General features: G+C 28.4%; 1 protein-coding gene across 2 annotated transcripts in view; it reads right to left on the bottom strand.

The window, feature by feature from the left end:
• The window catches only part of Snup (snurportin-1), a 28208-nt gene that overhangs the window by 3640 nt on the left and 5412 nt on the right, over positions 1 to 19156 (bottom strand). For both annotated transcript variants that reach the window (XM_016073840.4, XM_016073841.3), the window contains exons 3-8: positions 14267 to 14408; positions 11394 to 11498; positions 9384 to 9468; positions 8409 to 8518; positions 6868 to 6945; positions 3896 to 3982 (exon numbers count right to left, since the gene is read on the bottom strand). In XM_016073840.4, the coding sequence (XP_015929326.2) occupies positions 3896 to 3982; positions 6868 to 6945; positions 8409 to 8518; positions 9384 to 9468; positions 11394 to 11498; positions 14267 to 14408 (607 nt within the window). The remainder of the gene's footprint in view (positions 1 to 3895; positions 3983 to 6867; positions 6946 to 8408; positions 8519 to 9383; positions 9469 to 11393; positions 11499 to 14266; positions 14409 to 19156) is intronic.

Genomic DNA, 19156 nt, shown 5'->3' with positions numbered 1-19156 from the left:
TCGGGAAAAAAATCTAACTTTTCTAACATCACTAATTTTAGATTTGAAATCCCCTTATCCGAATTCGGTAAGATCAAGCACTCGTATAAATGCAGCAAAAAATTTGGTCCCCAATGTTATTCTTCTATTTTAATAAAATGCGTAGTGGAGGTGTTAAGAACCGTAATCACTTTCCTAAATACTATGACGTGTTTAAATGAATCCTTATGTATTAAAATTTTTAAAAAAATATTTATAATTTCATTCGAATGAATATTTTATTTCTTTAAATTGTGGTTTAACGGGCCCATTGAGTAGGCTGTTAAATTCGTATAGTTACTTATGAGGTGTTTTTTTTCTGTACCTTTTCTTCAAGTTTTTATTTTTCATCCACCGTCAAGACAACGGGAGGGCATACCTAATTATTAATTAATATCAATTTGTATAGTTTCAGTCGTTTCGATGATACAATTCCTTTTAATTTTCCTTATAATAATATTTTAATATTTAATTCGATGATATAATTCCTTAAACATAGAATAAATTTGCAGTATTTCATACATTATATAGTAATCAAAGATGGAATACAAAAACATGAAAGGTTCAAAAGTTAAAAAATAAAATTGATGAAATTTTGCTATTTTAAATAATACTATTTTATAAAAAATGTATTATAAAAAGAAGAAATAATCATTTAATCAAAAAATGGAAAGTAAAAATAGAAATTATCAATAAATAAAATATTCATTTGTGAAAATGCTGTTATCATGCACTATTTTGCGGTTTCTGCCTATATAGTAAAAATTTGACTAACTGAACTCTTTTTTTTTTTCTTTTTTTTTTAGCATGCTACTTTAATTAAAGTAAATAGTATTTTTATTAAAAAAAATATTTAGCTGTTTTAGACTAACAAGCCTAGCTCTCAAGGCAGTTTTTAGGGACAAATATATTTCTTCACCAGAAATAAACTACAAACTTACGACTCACCACAACTCAATTTTTATTGATATTAATGTAATAACTGTATTTACTGCTTATTCTATTGATTCCCATTATGAATCACACCTTAACATTGCAAAGTTACATCAGTATTATCCGGAAAAACACTCTTGTTTAAAAATTTTTTATTTATTTACAATCTGAATACCAGTTCAGCGCATGGGGTAGAAAACAGAACAGTAAATAATCAATAAATCGATATTAAGCAGCATGCACAAGCCTGTACCAAAGCAATTAATAAAGTTAAAATAATTAAATTTTGTTATTTATTGGTCTTTTTAATGACTTTACGGTAGATTAAGAGAAACACATTTTTTAAGAAGTTCAATTAAACAAAATAAAGATTAACAAAACATAGCTGCCACTGATCAGGCATGCTAACTCATTATAGTCAAAATTTACCTCAGACATATTTCTCCATTAATTTTACTCTATAAGAAATAATAATAGAAAGAAATAATTTCAATTACCGTTGATTTTAACATATTTAGTTTCATAAAAATGTTACAAAAGCGTAATAAACAAAATAAACACGACACAAAGACGTGGACTTTGCGCCTAAATGCCGTTTATGTTGTTCCTTGAGTTAACCTGGTGAAACAAATTAAAAAATATTTTATTATTAAAGAATCTGCAATAAATGGCGTTTTTTTAATTAAATCTAAAATTATATTTTTAAATTTTCGTAAGAAAATATTAGGAATTTCGGTTTGAAAGTCATGTTTTAACAAGCATATTTGAAAAAAAGCATTTTGAAACAAAATGTACTTTTTTAATCTCTCGATATTAGATAACTCGTTTAACTACTATGATAAACTTCATAAATGAAAAATACTTCCGTGATGCTGTCAAAAATGTAATTATTTCAAATAATGCATAACAAATATCTTTGAGAATATTTTTCTATGAATACGAGGTAATGGCTGGACATAGCATACTTCAGGTAGACGCGTAGATAATGGAAAAATCTGTATTCCTTCGTTTAATAACTTTAAATTTTCATCAATTTACTAAAAAATAAAGTTAACTTTAAAAAAAAAAACATTAGTAGCATTTTTATAAATGTAGGATAGGAATTTAAAAACAAACAATAATATTTGATTCTTAGGGAATATTTCTGTCGTTTCGTCATATTATCCTCATCAATAGTATGTTAACACGGATCCGTCAGCCCCAGATCTTTCCTTCCTTTTTTACGCCAGAGTTACATTAGACTTAGAGCAACACCTTGCTTTAGTACGCTTTGTTTTGATCTTTTACCGTTAAATTCTGCATTTCATTCGTCTGTAACTATATTAAAAATTAACACTACCAATCTTCTTCTAATATTCTAGTTTTCATAGAAGAAACTAGATTTTGACAAAGTTAGGTGTCTGTTTTATACCATTGTAATCTCGTCTTTCATCACACGAGGACACGGTTTCTTCTTTCAACATCCTCTTTTACCATTATTGTCTTTCAATTTTTTGAACTTACTGACTAGAGTCTTTGATCTTGAACCCCCTTTAAATTTTTGCTCTTGAACTTTCTTTATCATCGCAATAGCACGAATATTTATTGAAGAAAAAGCTTCTATCTGTTATTTTTATGATCAGTTAATCTCTTTACCTTTGGCAATTTTCACAAAGAGCACCAAAACTTCGAAAAAATACAATAAGAAATGCGAAAAAATACGTAGCAAAAATGCCCGGCAAATTTGCAAATGCAAGTGTTTTTACAATCTTCGTTGTTGCCTAAATATTACTAGTGACCTCAGTTGCCTAAATCTTACTAGTGGCCGTAGTTGCTTAAATATAAAGTTTTTACTCGGACTAAATACTAATTTTAAGCATAAATTTTTTTTCTGAAAATTACGTGATTACAAATCTTGTATGTAATATTATTTCTTAATAATATACTTTAAGAATTAAATAAAAGGGATTTAAATTGTATTTTTCGATTTTCTTAAATGTTTTTACTAGTCTGAAAGTTTCCACTCAGACGGTACTTTATGTTGTATTCCATTAGACATACTACAATTGATTAGTAATTTTCTGCGCACTTAATAGTATTTTTTAATAGAATTGTTTTCAGGATGTTTCGTAAAGACTACTACTTGGATAAATTTCTTGAATTCTTGTCACAAAAAAGTAAAAAAAAAAAAAAGGATCACAAATTAACACATTAGGGGAGAAAAAGAAAATCAAAACATGATCAATCATCAATTGAGAAGGTGAGATTAAAAATTTATGTTTATTTGCCGAAAAAAACATAGTGTAATTGAAAGACACTTCAAACTAAATTCGGCAATCAAACTGGTTTTAAAGTTTTAATTCTGTTTATCTTAATAGTGATTTTTACTACTTTCTTATCGTTTTCCCCTGCCTTTAAATGGTAGTTTGCGATTTCTAATTTGTATATTTTTTTAAACTTAATTCTTAAAGATGATTCTAAAATTATATATGAGGACGTAGATTACGGAACACTCTGCATCATAGAATCAAGATGTTTCAGTTTTCATAATTATATATTGAATATTAGTAAAAGATATTGATTTGATTGTGAAATATAATTTTCTTCTGTTTGAAATCATGTTTTTGTCATACATTAGGATATATACATATAATAAGGGCAAGGGTAATATTTTTCTCTTTTTCTCTAGAAACTTGAAAATAACAGTTATAACTATGGTCCCCCCCAATAAATTTTATCTGACGACGCCAATGAGCAAATATACCATAAAAAATTGCATATTTTTCCCTTGAAAAGTTTAAAATGAATGTTGAAAAAAATTTGTGAAATTATTTAAAATGAAATTCTTTAAAATAAAAATCTTTTAAAAAATCAAGAAAAATGGGCAAAAAAAAAATTTTTTTTTTTTGCCTCTTTTGAAATAAACATGGTTAACACAAAATATCAATCACCTAAAATAACTTACTTTTGATGGAAAAGGTAAAGGATCCTGAAGAGTTTTCTTCAAAGTTTCAGTATCACAGTCATAATGAGGTAAAGGGATAAATTTATACTAAAAAAAAATTTGAAAAAAATCATAAAATTATGACCAAAATTAGCAAAAATCCTTTAATAATAAAATATTATTATTTATTTTTTGTTAAAGGAATAATAACACAATAGAACAATTATAACACACAGACTAGATAACAGAAATAGAGAATTCCAGGCATATATCATTCTATCTGGGGTGATTTTTACACAAAATGAAAATCCCTGAAACTTTTATGTGCAAAAAATCAATATCAAGATATCGATTTACATACCCCCATATGTTTCCTATTTCACGAAAAAAAATTTATAAATAAGATTTATAATTGAATTAGCTACCAATGTTGAATATCACACCTTTATAGTAACTAATCTTATTTTTCACTAGTATCGTGTGAATATATTATTTTAAAATTGTGTGAATATGAATTGCAAAGTGAAACTTTTAAATTAGGTAAATACGAAAATTTATGTTTGATATTCGAACCGCAGGAATATTAATTGATATATTAGCGGATTGCTGCGCAGTTTCAAATATTCAAAATGACAAATATCCGCCAAAGTAAAAGAATTAAATGGTGGATTTCTGCCCATTGGCAGAAGAATCCTGTGTATGTAAGCATTTCGTTAGCAGGAATTGGCAAAAGTTTCAAATTTTAGATTGAGGAATTCCGTGAAAATTTTGCCAGATTATAAGCTTTTGATTGGCAAAAGTCCGAGAACCAATGGTCTTGGGAAACGCAGAATTTCGTGATATTCCCAGAAAAATATTATGTCCTGCTATTAATTTTTAGACTAAAAAGGATAATCTGAAAAACCTGGAATACAATCACCCCTGTTCTACAAAATAAAATTTAAAAGGGAATTCTACAACAATAAAAAAAAATTTAATTCTGGCTGTTTCTTTAACTGTACTTAAGTCAAATTGTTACAGAGTAGGAATAAGATATTACATTGAGCAATTTTTAAATACTTATCAGATTGTTCCTAGAAGAAATATTCTTAATCATACAGCCAATTTAATAAATTGGTATAAAAAAAGATAATAATAAAAAAATATTTTAAATTAATAATTTATTACTCAATAATAGAAAATAAGACAGTATATTTTAAACAAATGATGTTAGGTAATACAGTAGAGAACCAATTATCCGGGAAGCTCGGGACCATCGCTATCCCGGATGTCTGAATTTCCCGGTTTTCTGGATCTACCAAAAAGTGTCGTTAATCGATGTTTTATCGAACCCGAATTACAAGGAAAAAGTGTAACACATTTTAAAGTAAGAGAAAAAAGAAAAAGCACATCTAAATTTAAAAAGAAAAAAAAATGGTAGAAAAATAACATTTTAAAGTACAAAAAAAATTTGCAAGTTTAGAGAAGAAAAACAAGTGAAAAAATACAAAATTCTCATATTTATTTTTTAAAAATCATAACAATTCCTGAATTAACTAATATAAACAAAACCAATGATTAAATAACGCAATATATTTATTTCATACCTAATTATACGGGGGGGCAATAAAATAAAAGGAAAACTTATTAATCTAAATAAAAACAACACTTGAAAATTATCGAACCGAAACGATAGATAAAAAAAAGCACTAGCATAAATATCAGGGGTGATTGTGAGCCCAAGTCAAAATTCCGGAAAATTTCTTGAGTTCCTGAAAAAAAAAAATTTCTTGGGGAAAAAAAACTGTTAAAATTGAAAAAAATTTAAACAAGGTTTTTTTTCCTTTTTCTCAATATTTCTTAGTTTACTTAAAATATATTTAAAATTTTACACATACCTATACCATTTATACGTACCTATGATGACCTGGAGAAGTAATTAAAATTTACAAATATGTCTTTCTTTATTAAGTTTATGATTATAACAACTATATACTGATAAAAAAATGAATATTAATCATTAGTATAAGCTTATAAAGTATCTCTCTGGCTCTCCCTTACAAACAAATAAAATAAAACTGTGTTTTTAATTTCCACATTTGAAAATTTGATTTCCGGAAACTTCTGTGATCAATGATTTTTTGAAACACCTGGACCTTCGATCTCCGGAAACTTCCGGATCACTGTTAGCGAAAACTCCGGAAATCCGGATTTTTTCCGGAGCACAATCAGCCCTGAAATATTAAAACCCGGAACACGGCATGATCAACAGAATTTTTAAAAAAAAAAACTAATTATACAATTTATGATTAAAAAGAATTAATCTATTGAGTGCGGAATTTATCGTGAAAAGAAAAAAAATCAAACATAGCGTAATCAGAAAAACGAAACTGAAACCTGCTTCATAAAATAATGGTATGTTTAAATTAATAAACAATTCTCCTTTTATTTCTTTTTTATAAAAGCACAATTACAGCAGATGTGATTCCAAATCAAGAAAAACTTGCAAATGATATTGCACTACCAAAGAATCAGAATTTATTCAAAAGTAAAAGATCTTATTTTTAGTAATCAATGTCAAATAAATAAATATATTTTTCTCTTTCATCTTCTATTCACTGATATGCATGTGCAATGCATTTTCCCCACCCCCTCGTAAATCAAACAGAGAACGAAATCAGCATGCCACTTCTTTGAGTTTGATTGACGGCCGAAAGGAGAAAACAAAACATTCCTCCCTTTTGTGCCTCCTCTCGATCTAAAGATCTTCAAGGTCACGGAAGAAATGACGTGTCTCTGGGTAACCGGGGAAAATATTCTCCCCTTCCTCACATTTTCCTCTACTCAACTTCAAGGATGAGTCCAATTTCCGCTTTTTTTTTCATAATTGTTCTAGTTGAAAATGGCGGGAAAATAGAGCAAAATTTTCCCTGGTTTTCTGGTTTCCCGGTTATCTGGATACCGGATAAATGGTTCTGTACTGTGTTTAAATACGGCTAATAAGGTTATATTACCTGATTATCATCAGAAATAGTTTTCACTTCTGGGGTCTCCTCAATTTTTGTATTCCTCCAATAAAATCGAAACTCTGTCTAAAGAGAGAAATATATTCAATGAATATTTATTCAAGCTAGTAAAAAATATGAGTTAATTAACATTAATTATGAAATTTAAAATAAAAAGAATTTGCAAAAAATATACTTTTATGAAGGAAGCAAAGATTAAAGAACATAAAAGCTAGTAATACTTTATCATTTGCACAAAAATGACTTTTAGTTAACAAACAGCACAAATGTGATACCTTCCCAGCAGAGGATGCTTAAGTGTTAGGCTAAAAATTAAGTAATTGAGAAAATGTGTCTCACATTATAAAACCAATAACTGTAACATTCATATCCTGAATAAAGTTTCAAACAGTTCTTTAAATTAACATTACATTATTAAATATTTTCCTTTATTAAAATTGAAATATATGGGGTTTTTTTCTGTTTTTAATCGTGATTCTTTTTACAGAAAATTAAACGAAAGCAAATGGTAGAAAAATTTTATTTAAAATGATATATACTTAAGAATGCTTTAATATACTTAAGAATAAGTATATAAAGAGTAAGTATTGAATTCATACAATAATTGCATAGGCATTGGCTTTAAAAGTATCTCATATCTTTTTTAAATTAAAAATTAGAGATAAGTTCTGCTACTTACTGTAAGAGAGATTTTTTTTTTTAAAGTGTGACTCAAGGCAAATTTCTTTAACAAATTAATTTGACAGTTGATCAAAAAAAATATGAATTTATTAAAATTAAATAAGTTTAATTCTATTAAATAATTTAATATATTAATAAGTTTTCAGCAAAATTATTGTTAAAAAAGGAAATTAATCAGTTAATTATAATTTAGAATATCAACAAAACATTTAAAGTCCACTGATTTATTAATAAAATTTTACAAAATTCTACCATTATTTAATTATTATTCTGATAATTCATACAATAATTAATATTAATCTGTGAATAATGTGCAACAGCAATTTTGCACAAATAACCAAAGATCAAGACTGATGATTATATACCAAATTATATTTTGGAGATAAAATTGTATAATATTTATGGGGAAAGTGGTTTGATTAGTGTTTAAAATACAGGACATTCTGTATTCAAATTTATAAAATAACTCTTTTAAATAAAATAGTGAATTAAATATATAAGTCTTGAAACTTGTTGCTTAAAAAAAAGTCAGGATGCTTTCAAACTAATTATTTAAAATGTAATAGTAAATTCATCTTTTCCTTGATTTTTTTTATTTTACTTCATTACATACCAGAACATAAGAAACATGCCTAAAAGAATTTATCAGAAATCAAAATTATTACTAACATATAAAAATGGTGAATACCATTTTTTTTCAAAAAATTAAAATAACAGACAAACATTTAATACATAAAAGCTTAAAAAAACAAAAGAATATTAAGTAAAACAATAAAGTAATGTTAATAATAAAAATGTAATACAAAAATAAAATAGTATTTTAAATATAAGAATTCTTATTTCCTCACATCTGAATCATAACAAGGGTGAGATTTCCAGCACATTACATCCAATATATAATATGTTTTATTAGATTCATCGAATATGCAATCTAAGATGGTATAAGCTCTACCTGATCCTAGAACACAAAATTAATTGATAATGAACACAAAATGAATTAATACAAAATTTAATAATATGAAATTACGAAAAATTAATAATTATACAAACTGAAAAATAAATTCCATAATAACATGATATGAGTATATTCTTTTGCATATTGTCTAAAGATTTAACAAATATTGTCTTGCTTTTTGTACCTGTTATAATCCATTGTATTTCGTAATTTACAAGGTAAGTAAAGATTTGGTTGAATGATCAAAAATAGGCATAAAAAATCATTGTCTTGATAGCAGTTATACACAACAAGTGTCATTAAATCAAAAATTTGGAAACTAACTCACTTATATCTTCTGCTAATCTTTAAATTCAGTTTTGATAAATTTAGCAACAAAAAAAGTTAAATTTTAAAAAAGAATATTTTGAAAGCTCTGCAAATTGTCAAAGTTAAATGAAAACTTTTTAATAATGAACACTTCCAAATTAATTTACACTCTTATCTTTGCAAAACAAAAAACTATTTTAAATAGCTTTAAAAATTATCTTAAATTGAAAAAAAAATATATAACAGAGGCTTTAGGAAAAAATTAGAAACACTTCTAGATTAAAATCAACTTTCCATTGTTTCATCTGACAGTAAAGAGTAAGAAAATAACATTTTTTATTTTTTGCCACCTTTTTTTGTTACATTACAGTAGCAGTAAACTTTGTGAAGAAATGAACTTTGAAGTGTGTTGAAGGTTTAAGCTAGAGATTACATCTGAGTTAAAAAAAATATCTAATTCTTAACATAGGTTTAGAATAATTGAATATTAATAAAAGTGATAGTTACATAAGTTCAAATATTTCATCTTTACAAAATTATTAAAAGAATAAATTATTACCTTCAATACGCCAATTGCCACCAGGTAAAAGTGAGTAAAAGGTATTTACTCTGTACCCACTTCTAGTATATACTTTGGTTTTACCCTAAAAAATAAAAGGAGAAAAGTATTTGATGTCAATAATTTTAAAGTAAAAAATCACATATAAGAAAGAAACACTTTTAATCAAAAAAATGTTTTGCCACCTTTCAAATTTGGAAATTATTTTATAATTATCAATTAAAAGCAATTTGTTTTATTTTAAAGCATGCGGTTTAAATTCCTAATTGGAATATTTGTACAAACAATTCTTTTGTAAAACCATTTTGTCAAAAATTTAAAAAGAAAAGAGAGAAGAAAAAAAGGGTTCTTTCTAGTTAAATTTTTTAAATGATTTATAACACTGGAAAAAAGTAACTTAAATCGAAGAAATTATACGTTAAAACCAAAAAAATAAAATTTATTGTCAGTATTTAAAATTTTTATCTTAATTTTTATTTAAATTGCTCTGTAGGAATGTGAAGACAAATAGTTTTGCTCCAAATACAGTATGTCCTGAAACTAAGTCACAGTTTTGAGTATTTAGAAATAAAAAATTAGAAAAATTTAGTACTTTTGATACATTTGACTAAGCTTTATTAGCACTTAACTTACTGAAAATAAGTTCTGACTTTTATCGAACATTAAGCTGGTGGTTTACCTGCGCAAAAAATCAGTTTGCCCAATGTTATTCAATGGCAGAAAAGTGTATAGTAGGGGTATTTTTGCACATTTTTTTCCATTTGAAGAAATAAAGATTGAAATAAAAGTATTAACATTTTATCAATTCTTAAAAGATCAAACTATGTTATTTTTTAAAAGAGGCCTAAAGTATAGAGGTTTACATAAAGCACAAAAAAATATTGCTTACATTTTTCTCCTTAAAATTTGATTTAAAATTTCAATATATATTCATATGTACACAAAAGCAAATGCCTAAGTTTTGAAACTTTATCAATTATTTAAACGTTTTTTAATTCTTTTTTTGTATGATGTTACTTAACCCCTCGTTTATGGCACTTAGAATGATGAAACCTGTCTGCCTGGTCCAATTGTAATACTATCCATAAGCAAAAGGATCGTTTAGCATTTATATGAAAAAGAGTTTTTGATAAGAGACAAATTATGCATTTCTTAAGCAAAAATGGTGATTGCCTTTGATTTGCTGTTTTCGTTTGAGCTTACAAAAGTTTTACTCATACAAACATTTGCTCGCAAAAAATAACATATTCGAGATGAAAATTATCCACCTATGCTATGAGAGCAACAATAAAGTAAACCAGAAATAAAATTTTTGCTAAATTAGCCATTTCTGTGAAATCTAGGCAACCACGTATCTTCTTTTAAGAATCTAAATTATTCTAAACAATATTGCTTTAATATTTACAAGGATCAAACAATATAATAGATATCTTGTGCATAGTAAAAAAATATGAGTTTGTATTCTCCCTTACTTTTATGTTTAAAGTCATCGAAAACATTGTCTCTCAAAATAAGTAACAAGATAGTAGCATATTACCATCCAGAACTGTTCCTGAAAGAATTTTTCGTTTTTTTAAGCTTCTTTATTGAATCCCCATTCATACTATTAGTCTTGCATTCTAGAGGTTACATGGAAAAGCCACTTTGAATAGGGGTGTGAGATTAACTGTTTTTCTTTAATGCATGGGAATGATGAAAAAAAAATATAATAATTAAAGGAATCTCAATAGCAGAGTAAGTTCTCAGGTAATGCATAAACTATCCATTGGAAAATTTAAGTTTGTTATTCTTTCCATGGTCTCACATTAAAAATGGTCTCACTCTTGTTTATATTAAGAACCTAATAATCGAACTCTTAAGGAGTTCTTCAGACAGCAGAACAGTCCAATACATTAGAATTAAAAAATATTATTAAAACAAATTTTCAACATGGTGGTAATTAACATTTAATAATAAATATTCCGAAATTTAGAGTATTTTAAAAACAACACAAATAAAAATGCTACTAACCCTAGATGCAACAACTAGAGAGCGCTTTCCTACTGGACAAAGTACTAAATACCACAAGGCAGCCATATCGTCTGGTACATCGACTAACCATTCCGAAAGCATTAACTGAAACAAAAATTGCTATTTAGAAAGCTAATTAAATGAAAATATTAAATATTATGCAAGAAAAATATTTTAAACCAGAACAAAGTTTTACAGCAACCAAATTTAAACTAATTATTCATGAATCTAATTTACAATCTATATTACTTAATGCATGATAAAATGAAATTAAAATTTTTATATTTGATGTCATTGAGAGAATCAAGAGCGCAAAACCATACACATTAACAAAGAAAATAATAACTAATCCAGAAAAGTAAACTTCTTTAATACATTTAACAGTAATTTTTATTAAAAAAATATATGAATATACAGTTTGCCTGTAACAGTCAACTTTTGATATAATGACCCCTGTGCAACCCAACATTGTATAGTCAAAGAAGATAACCACTTTGGTCGTAACTAAAATGGAGGTTGGGATAGCTTGGTTGGTAGGGCACTGGGCCCATGTCCAAAAGTTTGTGGGTTCAATCCCTGCCAGCCGAAGACTCCCCGTGTAGTAAATGGCAATTGAAGTATGCTAAATCTGTCAAGTCGCAAAGTCCTTGATATTCCCATAACAAATCAATACCTCTGGAGGTACTGACCCAGGAGCTTCCTTGTCTTCTGGATAGGTTCAAAATTACAAGGCTACGGAGTTGAATATTAGTAGCCATAAGCCCTAAATAGGGTCGGCTGTTCAACGATGGTTATAAGAAAAATATTAAAAAATGGACATAATAACATTAGATTGTTAAATGGTGAGTACATAAAATTAGTGTAAATATTCACTTATATTTCATAAATACTATACTTTTTTTTTTACAAAAACATGCTACTCTTTAAATTGAATTACGAAGGTGACGAATACACATTTTCTTTTATGTCAATAAAGTTATTTAATATAGTACATTAAAGGTCAAAAATAATTTAAATTTCTTCAAAAGAAGTCTTTTAAAACTGTACATAAGCTTCAGCCAGACACTAAGTGCTTTTTCCAGATTTTGAAATTTTGCTTTACGAGAGCAATGTTATGAAATTGAAACACATTTTGTTCTTCTGCCTTTAGAATTGCATCATGATTTTTAACTAATGTAAACAAGGGACTTTTCAACATCTTGAATAATCTAGCTATCTGTGATTTTGATGTTATTCTTCCACCCACTTCCCTTAAAATTATAAATTCCATTTTTCGCATATAGTGTTACACTGGTTACGATCAGCCATTTTCGCTACATAACATATGTCCAGAAAATTGAGCAAAATTAAAATCAAGAATAATGTGAATTATATGTGTTTTAACTCCAAAATGAACCACCTCTCACATCAGTTTACAAAATGAGTGAATAAGATATTTAAACAAGAGAATAAACTTCAAATTCTCAACAATAGTAAGAAATCAGTATTTCACAATCTTTTTTATCATAGAATACGTTTAGGACCTCCGAGATTGAGAATAGATGGTCTTGTCACTCTTCCTTCATTCATCGAGAATTCAAGATGTTTCATGTTTATTTAGCAATGAAATTAAAAGAAATAGTGGTTTGAACAATGTTCCCGAGACTTGACTCACTGAAAAGAAATTTTGGAAGGTTATGATTATACATACTGCTATACGACACTCATACTTCCTGTGCTACTTTATGGAAGTGAAACTTGGACCCTAAATTCAGATATACAGCGGACTCTAGGCACCTTTGAAAAAAATATCCTCAGAGCCATCTTTGGCACAATTCAAGAAAGGAGATGCTGGGGAACCAGATATAATTTCCAGCTTTACCGACTCTACAAGCAGTCCCAAATTTCACAAATAATTCGCAGTAATATGCTGAGATGGCTGGGCCATCTATGGAAAAGCCCTGAAAATAGCGCCATGAAAATAATCACCTTTTAGAATCCCGAGGGGTCACGTCCCAGAGGCAGACCCCCTACTAGATGGCTCAACGAGATCAAAATGATTTGAAAACCCTAAAGATAATTGGAAGGGAGTTGCCATGGATAGGAGGTGCAGGCGTTTGTCAGCTGTTGAGGCAGCCAAGGGCTACAAGGGGTTGTTGCGCTGACAAAGAAGAGAAGAAGAAGATGATTATACACGAAACTCTTCTTTCTAAATGACTGCGCAAAATAAATTTTCAATTCTCAATAATGGTAAATACTTGATATTTCACAATATTTTTTATCATAGAATTCGACCAGCACCTCCTAGATAGAGAATGGATGGTCTTATCACTCTTCCTCATAGAGAATTCAAGATGTTTCATGTTTATTGAGCGATATTCAAAAAAATTGTGGTTTGAACAATTTTTCCCAAGACTTTTCTAAGCATTGACTTGACTGATTGACCTGTTGTCAACAAGAAAATGTTAGTTTTGAAAGCACAAAAAAGTCTAACACTTGTTTCTGGAGTAATTTTCTAGGAATAAACAAAAAAAATGAAACAAAATTTCAGTTGCCATATTGGAATGAAAGATTCAGCTTGGTGTTCTAATGGATGTTGAAATAGCATTGCATCTATGGAACAACAAACAGGACTTTATCAGCAGTCGTTATAATGGAAGATTCCCACAAATGTGAGGTACTAAAGAGTGTAGACAAAACTAAATATAAAAATGCCATAAATAAAAATGTAAGACATCAATTACTAAATTTCACAATAGAAAATGGTAAGGTAACATACACTTTTTTTTTTAATCTAAAACAAACGAAATTGAAATATAATGAAAATACATTCTTATTTTTAGCAAAATAAAAGTGGGTAAGTAATACTGATTTTAAAATAAAAATTATTAGACCTGATCTTTATAATATCTTGGAGGCTTTATGCTGATTTCCTCACATTCCATGCCGTCATTTTCTTTGTCTTCAGTTTCCTCCTCTTCACCCCACTCATCAGTAGCTAGTTTTCTAGCATGGCTAGCATAGTCATAACGTTTCCTGAGAAGCAAGGAATTAGAAATAGTCAACCACAAAAAACTAATAGTGTAAATAATTATTATTTAGTAAGTGAAAGTAAGAAGTAAATTGGTTGCTTTTTTATTTAATAAAACCCTCTCCCAACTAATAATGAATACCTAAACGAGAAAAAAATTAAAAATAATTTAATGTTTTACATTTTAAGAAACAGTTTAATGAAATGGTTTATTACAAAATACCTATATAATTTCACTTATGTTAATTATATAGCAAGTGAGTCACTTATCAAAACCTGCTAAATATTAATAAATCAATATTATTTATAAAAAACATTAGTTATGGCCTAATTGATGTGTAATAAAAGCCTACGTTTAAAAAAGTTTATTATATTATATTATAAAAGTTTAATGAAAGCTCCATTTCTTCACTGAGAGGTTTAATTTGGTTTCAATTACTTTATTACCTTTTAAATGTTTTTACTCTTATCTAGAAATTATTAACTCAGGTGTACCAATTTTAAAAAAAAAAAAATTTAATTATAAATTTTGTTGATGATGTGTACCGATGCTAAATATCTTAAAAATAAAAGGTGATGTTACAATAAAATATATATTACACAAAGTAATGGGTTGTAAAATTTGATAGATGTATTCAGTCGATAAAGTTTAAGATAATTAAAAAAATGAAAGATTAATTAAATAACCAATTTTGATGATAAATTTGGAGCATCCTAAATTGATGTAAAGAAAAGGCCGAAAGTGATCGAAAAATATAGTGGAAGGACAATTGCTTAAGTGCCACGTGAATTTAACCCAACAGCAAGGGCTCGTGGTCAAGATAAAGTTAGGGGACGACTGAATAACATCTATGAAATTTGTACACAACAATAAATAAGTTGTAACTATCCTCTAGTCAAATAAATACAAAGAAAAAAAAATGAGTTACTCACCTCGATGAACAAACATGAAGACGTCGAGGGACGACAAAGACGTTGAGAAAAAAAATACAAAGTATTCAGGTTCACATATATTTAATTTCTAAAATTTTTTTACAGAGGACATCGAATCCCCTGAGTGGGGAGGGGTGTAGTTATAATAATAAAGGGAAGCAATTGGCTAAACACAAAATTGATCTAAAATAAAAAAAAATGATGAATCAAAAAAAAAATGGCAAAAAAAGTAGCTTTGGGGTGGTTTGGCGTGGCTCGCTGACCAAGAGGGCCAGCTTACCAGCCGCACCGCAATCCCCGAGAGAAGTGTGTACTCTTCAGTACCAGAAACGTTAATGATAATCATGGCGTCACCTAAGCGCGGGAAAATGCGAGTTGAAAAGCAGGAGAGAGAAACGACTGTGATTGGACGGGGGGATTACTACACGATTAGGTCACCACCAATCATGTGCCAAATGTACTCCCACACATACAAAAAGGCATGAACACGCTAAAAATTCTGGAAAATTCTAGAAAAACCAACTGGAAGAATCACTACGTGCAAAAAAATTTGAAGGTTACTTGAAAGTGATGGGAAAAGAATTTAAGTGGTGACGTAAAAGAAAGTGAGGGAAGAGAATTCGTCCTTGAAGGACAGTGGGGTCAGACGACCTTGAATTGTAAAAGATGAAAAGGAGAAAAACACAAAATGTGTTGCTAACTTAAGAGTAGAAAGAGACATTTCCAATTCTCTTCACAGAAAAAAAAATGAAGAGAAATAAAAAGGAAAAGTGCAAATATTATAAACAATGAAAGATTGAATTAAAATTAAATTAAAATTAAATACCGGACATAAAAAAATTTGTCACACAACACTGTGACATCAAACAACCAACATTAAACTAAAAAGGGATTAAATTAAAACAATTAGAAAAAAACGTCACACATCACTGTGACATCACCCCAACTGACCCAAAAAAATTTTGGGACCAGTCGCAAAATTTTTGAACAGACTAGGCAAATGATTGAAAAAAAAAAAAATTTTTTTTTTGAAACGGCAAGTCAAAAAAAATTGAAGGGGGTTAGGCAGAAGGCAACCACCCATCTCCACTCAGGTGTTACATACATCTATGACATACAAAGCAGTAATTCATACATGATATTTATGACAATGATACACATTAAATTAATTTATACCATAAGTAAACAAGAGGAGAATTCATAATGTCAAGAAGTTGATTAGGTGATACACTGTAATGAAGTTGAAAAAAAAAATTTTGTTCATCCAATGGAGTGTTCTGTGGGAAAAAAAAAGTTACCAATTATTCGTATGCACCAGAGTTATCGTCACGGAGCATTTGGATTGCAATGGTTGTCACCACACAGTTCCTGGCGATGGTTCATTAATGGGTACTGGATAACATCTCAGTCAGTACTAATGATGGCAAGCACTTGATTTAACACCAGTTGTCATTTGAAGGAATCAGCAAATCATCTCGTGGCATCTGAAAGTTCAAACTTCGGACAGATTATGCTCGACAAGAAAAGGTACACCATCGGTGCTTCTGGGTGAGTAACTCTCATTTGACCAGAGTTTAGTTACGCACACAGAAACACACACAAAATATAACAATGTGAACGAGAAAAATATTTTTTTTTTTTTTTGTAAAATACCTAACAAACATATAACACAAGTGTGATGCTAGTTTGAATATTGGAAAATGTGCATAAAAAAATTTATTAGTTAAACGTAAACTGAAATTAGTGAACTTAGAGATGGGAAAAAAAAATGTAACTTAAAAAGGCATGTGGACAAAGTGGTAGAAAATAGGCAAAGCCTAAGTATTAGCAAAAAAATTATTGCTCATAAAAGTAAAAAAATTTATTGTTTAGAACATACTTGTGTGGGAAACATTCACCAAAAGGTGGCTTACACAAGGTAAGGAGAGTAGAATTTAGACAAAAAATTATTGTTAAAATAATTGGGCAGAAAAGTCCAATTCCTAAAGGGACAAGGATGAAGGTTCATCATCCAGACATAGCAGTAATAGGATAGAACCAGACTCAAGACATTGTTGAAAACCTGACCAGGATTTGCCATCACGACCAGCATGATAACATCAACTAGTCAACAGTAAGGATTCTTCCCTTAGTGGCAAGTCCAGAAAACAATTAAATAGTCATAAAAAACTAGATTAAATAAGCGAGGAAGCAAATAATTTAAATAACTAAAAAGAATCACTAAAAAAATTGTTTAAATTAGTTCAAAAAAATTACAACAAAACTTGCAGTTGAAAAGCAAAACAAAACAGGCTTGTGTGTAAACCAAGCTTATTTAATAATAAAAAACATGAGGAATCAGTTAATTTAGGGTTAAAGTCCACTTATAAGGAAAAAATTAATAAAGACACATTATCATGATAAATTCAAACAACAATGCAAGCATAACAAACACACAAAAACAAATAACATTTCTTTGGTCAAAAATTTGCTCTCTGTAGAAACAAAAAAAATATATCAAACAGATATAATTAAATGTGCATAACCATAAAGGTAAAAAAAAAATAATAAGAATTCACTGTTTACAGTGATGAACAACAAAAATTATGTCATTTTGTCTTTTTGTTTACATAAAAAGAAAAGCTCAATTTCATTAGTATTAATTCTTCATGTATTAGAATAAAATACTGTCTGTCCACCTGATATACAACAAATTATGGAGTTTTTGGGGAAAAAACATTTGCATTTCATATGCATAATTCCACAATCTCATAAATTCTGGCATCTCCGTGCCAGGAGTAAATTTTTCCACTAAAAAATCAATCAATTTTTCTACAAAAATCAATTCTTATCATATACATCATGCTAATATCACATCTAAAAACAAGACATGATCCCTTCCAGGAACTTTTCCCAGAACATAACTCCAAATTGCCAGGTACTTTTGCCCTAGGCTATCATAACTCATAATTACCAGGACTACTCTCCCAGTATATAACTCATATCATGTGTATACCACCCATACAAAAACTGACCAGGACGAACCAGGGGCATGATTCAAAATCTCCCATACTCGGTCACATGGGCTGGCATTCATAACTTATTCCTTCACTTTCTGAAGTGAATCACATATTATTTATATCCCGACTCTCTCGGAATAAACTCATCAAAATCAAAATAATATCTCATCTGAATACAAAATTTGTGGAAATAAAAAAAATCAAGTCAAACATTCTAGATAACCCCTCAACTACAGTGTGTGGAACAGTGAAGAAATAAAAACAAAAAATCAATTTACAATATCTACTTATTTTAAAATGTGTAAATGTGAGCTTGAAACAGAAGTTGTAATAAAGCAAATAATGTTAATTTAGACCAAAGAAAACATTTTCAAAAGATAAAAATAAAATATACTTGGTTAAATATAAAATTAAGTAATGCGATTCACATTACCCTTTTGTTAACATTGACACAGGAAACAATATCAAATGAACAACACCAAAACACTAAGTGTATGTCATTACCAAAAAGGATTTTTTTTTTTTTTTATATCTATATATATATTGGTTTATTTTCTTAAATTATGAAATAATTTTCAGCATGATTGCTAAAAGTGTATGATTAGGAGTGGTTGCATCACTTTGCAACAAAGAACAATTGTACTAATAAACATAAAAATAATTAATTTAATTACATCATCTAATGTTTTGAAAAGAATCAATTAATTGACCAGTAACATAAATTTCAAATCAAGAATTATGTAAATGTTATTTAAAAGCACTAAAGAACATAAAAAAAAACAACCATTAACTTGTCAAAACAAAACCAATGAAAATATTCA

The sequence above is a fragment of the Parasteatoda tepidariorum genome, chromosome 6 (assembly GCF_982258835.1).
Source record: "Parasteatoda tepidariorum strain Cologne lab strain chromosome 6, Ptep-v5.0, whole genome shotgun sequence".
In the NCBI taxonomy this organism is placed as follows: domain Eukaryota; kingdom Metazoa; phylum Arthropoda; class Arachnida; order Araneae; family Theridiidae; genus Parasteatoda; species Parasteatoda tepidariorum.
The sequence above is the reverse complement of the archived record's forward strand: the minus strand, read 5'-3'. Positions and strand labels throughout refer to the sequence as shown.